Below are 12489 nucleotides of genomic sequence, written 5' to 3' on the forward strand. Positions count from 1 at the left end.
GCCACCACTCTTCTTCTTCTTCTTCTTCTTTTTCTTCTTTTTTGCGAGCCCTTTATTAAATTATTGCTAGCACAACCGTGGTGCGAGAAGAATGTTTCTGCCCGCCTACGGATGAATTATTGTATAGTGTATAATCCCAGTTCTCTATGTAGTTGTGAATTACGGACAAACCATGGTGCATTATCAGAGCAGTCCGTAGTACTTGGTTTTGAGAAGAATTTTGTTTGGCGCTGCACCACCCCAAATTGAACATGTATAACTGCTTAGAGTGCAGAGTAACGAAGTGTATAATAGAACTGAAATATTACTTTGTGCGAGATCGTGCGTATTTGCTTGCTTTCCGCACAAAACCAATACGCGGTAAGTGTGAAATACTACATTCAGTATTCCCAACGTAACACACATAACAATTTCCCTATTCTTACCGCTTAAGCGTCATATTCATTTTACTGCTTTAGGCTTTTAACGTATTATTTTTAAAGACGTTCAATATAGTAATAATTATAAATTAGAAACTTACCGCTGCAATTTCACCTAAATTGCACTGTTAATTATTGTTTTTAAATATTTTAAATATTTCACAAAACTGCAACCACAGTCTCCAGTGCATCGACTTCCTGCCAGACGGAGGGTTTATCAAATGCTGCCATCTATAGTGCTAATGCTTCAACTTCGACGGAAACTGGAAAATCAATATTCATGCAAAAAAGTTTCACAATAAAAAAAACTGGTGGTGGTGCTCCAGTGACTCTGAATAACTGCACAAATGTGACAATTAATTTTAGTGTGCAGAAATAAATAATTTTGTTATCATTTCAATGTACAGAAATAAATAATTTTCTTAAAGTATTAAAATGAAAAATAAATCATTACATAACCTTACCGTTTGTTTTAAGTTCGCATTTATAGACGGGGGGGGGGGGGAAGACAGACGTATATCACGGCCTGCTGGAGTATAGTATACACAGAAAACATTTTATAGGAACAATGTTGAAGAAAGATATATTTGTTTTCCAAAGTTGCCGTCATTGAACAGAAACCAAGATGGAGATTTCATTGCAACTAATCAGAAATTCCTCTTTCAGGTATGTAATAAACGATCTTCGCACAAAATAATGTACGATACACGAGCGGTATGTTTGTTTTCATATTCTCGGAAATTAAAAAAGCTCAACTACGTTTCGGTTTTTCAATCTTTTCCTCGAACATGGAAACGTCAACATACCGTTCTTGTAACGCATATTACTATTGTAAGGACGACTTTCTGTTAATAAAAGAATAAAGTTTTAAGAGCCTTGAGTAGGCCAGATTAAGTTTAGTGTTTATGTGGTACTCACAAGTTAGTCTTCAATCTAAATCATACCTGCACAAACAGGTGAGTTGTGTTTACCCTCGCCGAAACGGAGAGGAAGATACGTCAGAATGACATAGACTTGCTTCACGTAGAGGAGAGGGAAACGACTACTCAGCTAGCTAGTGGAGTGCAGTGTGTAGGCTTATTCTCAGTAACTGTTTCACGTTGCTTACCTACTGCTACAGTACAGTATGGAGGAATCTAAAAGACGGAACATAACATTTACCATTTAACGATTTACAGCTCGAACTTATTGATCTTCAATGTGACCTAAGGGCTAAAGATCGTTTGAATAATACTACTAGCCTGGTTGAGTTTTACAAGACTAAACATTAGCAATAATATCCACGACTACATAGGCTGGCTGCGAAAATGATTGCTATGTTTGGCTCAACATTTATATTTGTGAGCAACTGTTTTCTATAACCAACTTTAATAAAGGCAGACATCGAACATCTGTAACTGATGTTTCATTACGATCAGTAGGCTACTGTCCCTTTCAGCTGCCAACAGCATAAAACCTCGTTTTGATGTACTGATAAATATAACAAAATGATATTCTACATTTAAGTAGCTATAGAATTTCTATTATTTCTGTAAAATAAATATTTCTTTATTAATTAATATTAGTCCAAGATAATTTTGCAAACACTGAACGGGAATTCATTTCACAAACACTCGTAATAGTACTTCCTTTTGTGTACATTTTGTACGAGATCACCCCTTCTTCCAGTCCACCCTTATACAGAGAGCAGCTAATATCTGCATTCCGCTCATGAGCTGTGAGCCGGCTCGGAGAGCGCAAACCTTGTGCAGGCCTGATCTATAGGAACGTCCAAGTATTTTACTGTCTTTTCTGAAGACTTCCATGGGATGGTAATATTGTCTAGTAATAACTGAGAGTGGTGATATGGACGCCATAAAGAAAATATATGGTTTCACATTTACTATGTTTAAGAGATATACGCCGTTCGTTAAGCCAAGTAGTTATGGGTTTTAGAGTAGATTATAAACGTTATCTAGCCTTGAGGATGTCCGAGTGAGTTGCGTATATAGCTGTATCATCTGCGATCATAGAAATGTTAATAAAGAGTAGAATAGAATGTTTTATTTTCGCTGGTAGAGTTAAGGCCATAAGACCTTCTCTTCCACTCAACCAGCCTTAATCAATACAATACATATTTAAATTACGAATATTTACACTACACTTAAAAGATTCTCGAGGAATATTCTTCAGTTAAGTTTTAACGACTAGTACATGTTTATTTAATTCTAGGTAAACCTATAAGGTAATTTCCTTGCGTTGCTTCTCAAGAAGTATTTAGTGCATTTTGATTACTGTGACACTCTCTACACTGACCTTAACATGAGACTGACAGACTGCAGCTTGTTCATAATGCATGTGTTCGATTTATTTGCAACGTCCGTAGATCTGACCGTATCACACCTTCACTAAATATGCTGTCCTGGGTCCGTCTCAAAGAGGGAAGAACTATTCACTCTCTCACTTTACTCTTCAATATTCTTCTAACCCTAGCTACCTAGCTTCTCGTTTTCAACATTTGTCCTCATATCACGAAATAGATACTCGCTCACAACACCATATCACACTCTCCATTCCTAAACACAGAACATCCTTCTACTCTTCATCTTTCACTGACTCTGCAGCCCATCTCTGGAACTCTCTACCACAACATGTCAGAGACTGTCGGACATTGTCTAGTTTAAAAAATAAATTAAAATTGCATTTTCTGAATTGGATTCCTTTCAGTTATAAGCCCTTTTCTCTGCCACAGTTTTGTAAAAATATAGGCTATATGTTTCTTTTTCCTTCCTTTCCCCTTTTTGTTCTCTTTATCAGCCGATGAATTTATTATCATAGCCTTTTTATCGTGAATTTTATTTAATTTTTGTATTTATTTTCTTTTTTATTATCATTTTGTTACATTCCATTTTTATATATTCTTCCTTACGTTTCTCCATATTAACCATTTGTACTAAATGAGTTGCTTTCACTATATTCCAATGTATTTTACTTTCTTTTTTTTCTATCATGGTATTATTTTCATGTTGTTTAGTGTCGATTTGATTATGCTATTATTATTTTTTTTGTAATATGTTAGTATTCTGTTCTTTAACTTTTTATTAAATTTTAACTGCTTGTATACTTTGTGACCTGGTGGAGTGTAAGAGAAGGTCCTATGGCCTTAACTCTGCCAGTATAAATAAAGAATTATTATTATTATTATTATTATTATTATTATTATTATTATTATTATTATTAAGGTAAAGTAATAATGTATGAGCTAATTTAGTTCAATCAATTATAATTGTTGAGATAGCTAGTAAAATGATGAGAATTAATTTAATACAAGTTTACTAGAACTATGTTATAGGGAGAAAAAATCTAAATCTAAAATATATTTATACAACGAGAATATTAATGTAATGAAGGTACTGTAGGCAAATCAGAAATGTAAATATTGAAAAGGGAAGGAGAAAGGACCGAGCTTTGTGAGACTCCAGCGTTGATCTTCATAGATGATGATTTCTCATTTCCAATTTTTACTATGAAGGTTCTTTTAAATTACATTTCATTTTGTGTGAAAGCATGCCTCAGTTATAGAGAGTATCCACAAGAACATTAGAAAATTAATTTCTCAAAACTATATAGTGTATTGTTACACTAAGTAGAGAGAACATAAAATGTTTAGCTTCTAGTTCTAAATTACAGAATAACAAACATGGTATTAGTTTCTTATAAACTAACAGTACCCATGCGCTCCGCTGCACCCGTTGGAAATAAATATAAAGTAATTACATAATTAAAATAGGACATCTGATCCAGGGAACATTTGTGTTTGATAGAAGAATAAATCGTTTATTATGTTACTTAATTTAAATTGTATTAAAAAATTAAAATGCGATCATTTTGATCCAGAGACCACTCATTTGGTCATAAAAATTATTTTAGGAAATATAGGAAACGAATGCCTATCAAGTTTTCTGTGCATAAGAAGCTATTTTAATCTTACCTGTCCTCGATTCAGTCAGAAGTTATTGCAATAACATTATAGCATTATGTCCATCTAGAGAAACTACACTTTCCAATGGTGAATTAATAATTAATTATACAAATCGGTTAATTTAGCTTCCGATATTACTTCATACAAACACAGAAACATTCTATGTAATCCTCATTTCAGTTTGGTTGATAGGCTTTCCCCTCTACTCACACTCTTTACCATCCGTGAAGGGGAAGATGCTACTGTCTATCTTACTAACGTTCGACTAATTGACTTTGAACATAGTAAAAATTCTTATTATTGAAAATGTGTACTGGTAATCTATATTTGGAAAATCTATACTAAGCGTTTGTATTTCATTTGATTGTTGTTTATATCAACTGGCACATTAAAAAGCTACTGACAGCAGAAGATAAATGTTTTCTTCAACGCTAGTTGCTACTATAAGCATACACAACGGGAAAATCTGCACTGTGTCACTCCCCCTGACTTCATAATACAAACTAACATTTCTTAATTTAATTAATTAATTATTAGTTGAAGATATTGTAAGAACGACACTAAAATATACTCAAACATGTAATTGTCAAACATCTTGTCACTGTATATTATATACTTTATTTAATATTTTATTTTCTTGTGTGTACAACTTGGGGGTGCAAGAATAAGAAGTAACAGCTACCGGTCTCTTACTAACGGACTCAGAGCAAGTAGAAGGGGAAGGAAATGCCTTCGCATCCTCTCAACTTGTATGAAAAGTCGTTTAGGCTACCGTATGTTTCAGAGCTTTCGATTGTTGTTGTCCAAGGCCCCTTATAGACAAAATCATTTGTTTTTTATTTCATTACACCGCCTTAGATGGCGTTGTTACTGTAATTTTGAAACTCATTTATCTCATTAAATCACTCCTACCCAAATTTTGCATGGAATAAAACTTATCGGAAGTTATTTTTAAAAAAACTTTTGTTATGTAATATTTTTCATGAAAATTAATAATAAGGGAAATATTTCGATTCATTCAATTCAAGCCCCCTTATAACCCCCCTTTTAAATAAAATATTTTGAATGCCATATAGCCTAATTTCTAAGCTACAACGAACTTAATTTATACTCCAATTTTCATATAAATCGGTTCAGTCATTATCGCGTGAAAAGGTAACAAACATCCAGACAGACAGACAGACATACAAACAAAAATTTCAAAAAAGCGATTTTCGGTTTCAGGACGGTTAATTATATATGTTAGGACCAATTATTTTTGGAAAATCTAAAATTACCAGAAACATTTCGGCTACAGATTTATTATTAGTATAGATTTATTAATTTGTCCTACAGAATGATATCTGTAATATTGACAATTAATATTTGAGGAGAAAAATTCGCTCCGGCGCCGGGGAAACATTAAAGTAGGATGGTTCGATCAGGTGTTGTGGATTGAATTCGGCGTAGCTCAGTGGTCAGAGCGCTTGGTACGTAGAACCAAGGACCCGGGTTCGATCCCCGGCGCCGGAGCGAATTTTTTTTCCTCAAATATTAATGGTATTAGTAGTAAGAAATTGTATACTGTGTCCTAGTAAAATAAATCTTTTTTTACAGCTCCTTACTTCAATGTGTGTGCGCGCAGCGATCCTGGGTTTAACGATTGTGCCCTGAAGAATGCGAAAGTGGCCGTTCCTTCATTGGTCAAAGGTGAGGATGAAATAACCGTTTTATTTGCAACATCTTCTCCCTTATTAGATTTCTGGCTTCGTTAACTTTGTACTTCATAAAGCGATTTAAGATATTTTCAGAAGCGAAACATGCATTTTCTGCAATGTTGACATTTTGATATTCATATTTATTTGTCAGCCAACTTTAAAATTCATAGTTATGTTGGACCTTTGCATTTCTGTTTTTGGATCCACCATCCCTGTCATATATATCACCCTTTAATGTTAAAATATTTCTTTGTCACGCATTTCCTGATTACTTCTTATTATTATCTTTTAACTGAATTGCTATCTATCCTTCCCTATCGATCCTTTTCTATTTTCTCTCATCACCTAGACTGTCTCCCTTCTATTTCTCGCGTTTCTATTTAATGTTGCATATTCCTTTCCTTAATAATTTGCATTATTTATTTATGTATTTTCCTTCTCTATTCTCAAATCTTCCTACTCTTAATCATTATTTTCCATCTGTTTTCTCATAAATTATTTGTCTACATGTCCATTTTCTCCATTTTACAACACTTAGGCTACATCACTTATAATTTTTCTATTATTCTATCCTCTATTTATTTGCATATTTATCTCTTTCTCTTCGTTTCACTACAAATTTCTCTCTCCTTTACTTCTCATTTGTTTAGATGTTCTTTCACTTTAATTCTTCATTGTTTGTATGTCTATCATACTACACTCTTACACTATCTTCTTACACTTATCTCTCTCTTTATGCCAAGGGACGTGACGTCTTGTCTATGTGTAGGGACCGACAATCTGCTGTCTGCGTATTACGCATAACATTCAGAGAGCTGTATCTCCATATACATTGGAAATTGGACAAATGTTTGTATGAACTGTTTACTCAGAATAGTCCACATTACTACCCCATAAAATATTTGCTATCTCCTGAATTAACCTGCATATTAACAGTGTTTATTGTTCAGTGTTCAAAATCTTAAAATAAATAAGGGTTGATAGCAAAAACCGACAAGTCCAAAAATTCAAGTTTTGAGCATAGTACAGTTCTCTTGAATTCATTTTAAGCGGCATCTGTTGACATAACAAGTTTCTATAAAAACCGGATTTGTGCCATTGAAATAAGTGTTCGAATATGTACAGTATCGTTTCTGGAAAAACCGGATTAGTCCAACATCTTTCTAGCAAAAAACGGACAAGTCAGAAACTTAATCGGTTCTTGTTGGAAAATATCATTACGATGGCATTAGTGTTACCTTATTTTGTTTCATCATATTAGCTGTTATTGTCGGTGTTACTGGTTAAATATTTCGTTTTAGAAATGAATGATCATTAAAATGAACCAGATTAAAATATGCAATGGCCAAACATGAGGAAGAGGAAAGAAAAGAAGGGAGACAAAATAAGAAATTCCAGAGTTAAAGGTGAAGAACATATAAATCATGTTGGGAAAACTGATTCCAAGACGTGTGAAAACAGCTATAATAATATTTTTTATTGACCATAGTTCATTATGTTGTTAGAATAATATTATTTATCGGTACTTGATATAACTTAGCTGACATGCCAAGAATTCAAAGGCTGAAGGACACAGATTTAAAAAGAGAAAAATATAAAGGTGACAATATTGTTTTTCTTGTTCAGGAAATCATTCCAACATTAAATTTTTAATTTAATAAAACACTTATAGAGTATTTATTTATATGTTGATACAGTTGACAATATGAATGAAACGTGATTTCATATACTTTTTGTCAATAGATGTGTGTACATATAACATTTTCTGCAAAAAGTGGACATGTCCAAATGTTTTTCCCCCAGGAAACCATATACTGTAAAAGAAAATAGTGAAACTTTTTACGAAAGTTGTTAGATATATGACATAATTGTATAAAATATATCAGATTATTATGTTGTATGAAAAACATGAGAGACAATTTTTTTCGTTTTCTGAAAAATTAATATTTTGGACTTGTCCGATTTTTGCTATCAACCCTTCAATTTTATCGTACTCCTATGATAGCTTTTTTTAAAACAATTGATAGCAAAAACCGACAAGTTCAAAAATTCAAATTTTGAGCATAGTACAGTTCTCTTCACTTCATTTCAAGCGGCATCTATTGACATAACAAGTTTCTATAAAAACCGGATTTGTGCCATTGAAATAAGTGTTCGAATATGTAGCGTTTCTGGAAAAAAAAAAAACCGGATTAGTCCAACATCTTTCTAGCAAAAAACGGACAAGTCAGAAACTTAATCGGTTCTTGTTACAAAATATCATGAAGCTGGCATTAGTGTTGTCTTATTTTGTTTCATCGCCATATTAGCTGTTATTGTCAGTGTTACTGGTTACATATTTCGTTTTACAAATGAATGATCATTAAAATGAACCAGATTCAAATATGCAATGGCCAAAGATGAGGAAAAGGAAAGAAAAGAAGGAAGACAAAATAAGAAATTCCAGAGTTAAAGCTGAAGAACATATAAATCATGTTGGGAAAACTGATTCCAAGACGTGTGAAAACAGCTATAATAATAATAATAATAATAATAATAATAATAATAATAATAATAATAATAATAATAATAATAATAATAATAAGAATAATAATGAAAATAATAATAATAATAATAATATTTTTATTGACCATAGTTCATTACATTGTTAGAATAATATTATTTATCGGTACTTAATATACCTGACATGCCAAGAATTCAAAGGCTGAAGGACACAGATTTAAAAAGAGAAAAATATAAAGGTAACAATATTGTTTTTCTTGTTCAGGAAATCATTCCAACATTAAGTTTTTAATTTAATAAAACACTTATAGAGTATTTATTTATTTGATACAGTTGACAATATGAATGAAACATACGCGTATACTTTTTGTCAATAGATGTGTGTACATATAACATTTTCTGCAAAACATGGATATGTCCAAATGTTTTTTCCCCCAGAAAACCATATACTGTAAAAGAAAACAGTGAAACTTTTTACCGAAGTTGTTAGATATATGGCATAACTGTATAAAATATATCAGATTGTTATATTGTATGAAAAACATGAGAGACAATTTTTTCGTTTTCTGAAAAATTAATATTTTGGACTTACCCTTCAATTTAATTGTACTCCTATGATAGCTTCTTCTTTTTTTAACAATCTACTGAATTCAGCACTGACTTTTTTACTGATGTCAACTCGTATTTTTCTTAAAACTCTGTATTTTCTAACCATAGGTCCAATACTTTTATACATTTTTCCGTATTAATAATTTTGTTTCGCCCGAATAGTGTGTTCAATGAGAAAGTGCGTGAAACGATGTTGCGATGTTCTACTTTTGTTTAATAGTATATGTTTATTTTATGAAAGATAATAATGCATAGTCGTGCATAAGTTATGACTGTTTTATTTAACTACTAATTAAGATTTAGTACAGAAGTTTTGCTTGCAATTATTATTGTGTATTTTTCAGGTGACAGAAAGTATGACATTCCAGTTTTAGATCCCTTCGAAATGAAAGAACTAAAAATTTCTGGAGGACCGAACCAGGCAGGGATCTCTATCTCGATGAAGGATGTGAAGTTATATGGTTTAGAGGGCTCCAACTTGCAAGCAGTACCGTGAGTTTTATTTGAAGATCTTTATATTGCTTCATATTTTTTCAATAGTCTCGAGTGCTACGCATTACGACTAAGGAAATCTGCAAATTCTGATGCCATACTTTGTGCTTGTTTCAAATAAATACACAGATCATTCGAAAATTGGTGGCAGCACTGTTCAAGTGCCATAGTCGTGACAGATACAAGCTGTTAGTATTAGATGGAGTGGTGCCTGATATGTGTTATCTGCAAGTTATAAGGTAATAATGTAATTAGTAGGCCTAGGTACTCAATATGTAGTGATTGTAATAATAGAAATGATATCTGCGATGTGCTAAGGCAGCGTTTCTCAAACTTTTCTGAAGTGGGGACCACTTTTAAAATCAGAACAGTTCCGCGGACCACCTTACTCTTGTTCCCTTCGAAAGAAAATGTATTATTTTTGTAGCATATTTTAATACCAGTATACTTATATTTCAAAATATAATTAATTAATTGTAATACTTTCCTAATTATATTTTTGTAGCCAATCACAAGTAACTTATAACAAATTTTGTGCATTGTTGATTCATCGCTTGCCGTTAGCAGTTAGTTGTTTGAAATCCTTCTTATGTGGTACACGCAGTAGTTGTCCATGTCTCTGTTAAATAGTGTCCATTATAAAGAATGGAAAACTGGCTTCGATCCGGATCTTCATTTAGGCAGTGCTAATAGTTCTGCGTGTGAAGAAACATAATTATTAATATCAGTGATTATAGTGCCATTAAAGAAATATCTAGTCCTAGTGGTAGCTATTCAAAGAAAAAATTCTTTCGTAAATATGACAAGAGTTACTAAGTACTTGGATTTACTTGGTGTGGCAATGAGAGTGAACCAAAACCTCTTTGCGTTGTTTGTTACGAAGTGCTTTGAACGAGTGTATGAAACCAGCGAAACTGAAACGGCACTTAGAAACGAAACACCCAATTGTAAAAAGTAAACCTGTCGGATTTTAAAATAGGCGGAGTCTAAAATTTCTTACATCGTCATCTGGAAAAACAAATAAAAAAATTAATGCAGAAACATGCCCGATTTTCAACAAGTAAAGATGCAATTTGGCACGTGTACGACGTGTCCATTTCAATGTGCATACTGGGTGTCGGCAAAACTATTAAGAAATTCATCAATACATGAAAAGGTTCGGTACTTTGGTCCTCTTATGAATTCGGGTGGTCCCTGGCTGGGTTACAGGCGTGGCGCCAGATGTGCAGGGAAAAGATGACGAGAAACACCATGTCCATAGTTCATAGTGCTTTAAATCCCTCCTTTGTTATTGAGAGTAGAGTGGGAAGTGGGTAGATGGGTAGGGTAAGATATTTAATAAAATATTAGTACTGGGAGAAAAAGTGAAAGGCGATTGCCATGTGTCATTTCCAAACTCTGAGATTTTCAGCTATAGTGTGATACGCAAATTTATTCGTTTGAATTTCATTTTTTCTTCTGTCCTTTTTTAAGGACCACAAGGGCAGAACTCGAGGACCACAGGTGAGAAACGCTGTGCTAAGGAAATGTTTAGCACATAAAAATAAAAACGCTTCATTAAAATAAAGGCTGTAAGGGGAAGAAATGCGAAACAATATCATGAAGGATTGTAGAGAAAGCAGGGCTGGGCAAAAATAACCGGTTATCAAAATAACCGGTTATATTCATAAGTTTAACCGGTTAATTACCGGTTATTTTTGCTTGCCTGTTTAGCCTGATAACCGGTTATTCTCCTCAAAACATACAGCGAAACAAATAATGCATTTTAAGTTTATCTCAGCTTTAATATCAGTCGAACATCGTTTCTTTTTATTATTTTGTACTCTATGTAATCAACCCTCCATACAAATTGTCTCGTAGACCATTCATAGATGGAATATAGGTTACTGCTTTACTTGCTTCATCCGTCCTCAGATAGCAAAATGACATTCGACTTCTAATCACTGTCAATAATATTTGCCTATCTTAATAGCTGACTTTTTTTATTAGTTTATTATCTACTCGTATATCTGCTTTGTAGGCCTATTGGAGAGTTTCAAATTGCAATAATTTTTTTTTCTAACGGCATAGGTAGTTGATGTTTTCATATTTTTGTCCCATTTGGTCTGTAACTTCCCAATAACGATCATGTTCACAGGTGGACTTCAAGTTTGGATATTGCCATAGATGCTCTCAGTTCATACAATGAGAAGCTTTGACTCAAGTATTTATTGGTTATAGAAGAATAGATTAAACGTCGAAATGCATCATAATCAAGATTATTGTAAAAATTATGCAATTTATGTTAGTATTTTAGTTACCTTATCTATAACTCTAATGTGAGTGAAGTAATTAACTAAATACAATTTCATAACCTCTTATTATTTTTTGTATTTTGTTTAGGGACGCCATTGCTTTAACTATCTTCTTGCTGATTTACGGTTGAGTAACGGTTAGAGCGTCTAGCCGCGAAACCAGGTGGCCCGGGTTCGATTCCCGGTCGGGGCAAGTTACCTGGTTGAGGTTTTTCCGGGGTTTTCCCTCAATCCAATATGAGCAAATTCTGGGTAACTTTCGGTGTTGGACCCCGGACTCATTTCACCGGCATTATCACCTTCATCTCATTCAGACGCTAAATAACCTAAGATGTTGATAAAGCGTCGTAAAATAACCTACCAAAATAAATAAATTTACGGTTGATTACAAATTGTTTTTAATTTCTATTGCAAATAAGCTGTCGTTTTTTTCTGACTAATTTGATGACTTTAAAATGTTAAAAAAATAACCGAAAAAATAACTGGTTATTTTTGATCAGTTAAACTGCTTCAGG

At 33.1% G+C, this 12489-nt stretch overlaps 1 protein-coding gene across 1 annotated transcript in view; it reads left to right on the forward strand.

Annotated features, from left to right (window-relative positions):
• The window catches only part of LOC138705165 (protein takeout-like), a 54429-nt gene that overhangs the window by 27398 nt on the left and 14542 nt on the right, over positions 1-12489 (forward strand). Inside the window, exons 2-3 of the mRNA XM_069833836.1 lie at positions 5977-6069; positions 9533-9680. Of these exons, the coding sequence (XP_069689937.1) occupies positions 5977-6069; positions 9533-9680 (241 nt within the window). The remainder of the gene's footprint in view (positions 1-5976; positions 6070-9532; positions 9681-12489) is intronic.

Source organism: Periplaneta americana, chromosome 1 (genome assembly GCF_040183065.1).
Source record: "Periplaneta americana isolate PAMFEO1 chromosome 1, P.americana_PAMFEO1_priV1, whole genome shotgun sequence".
Lineage (NCBI taxonomy): Eukaryota > Metazoa > Arthropoda > Insecta > Blattodea > Blattidae > Periplaneta > Periplaneta americana.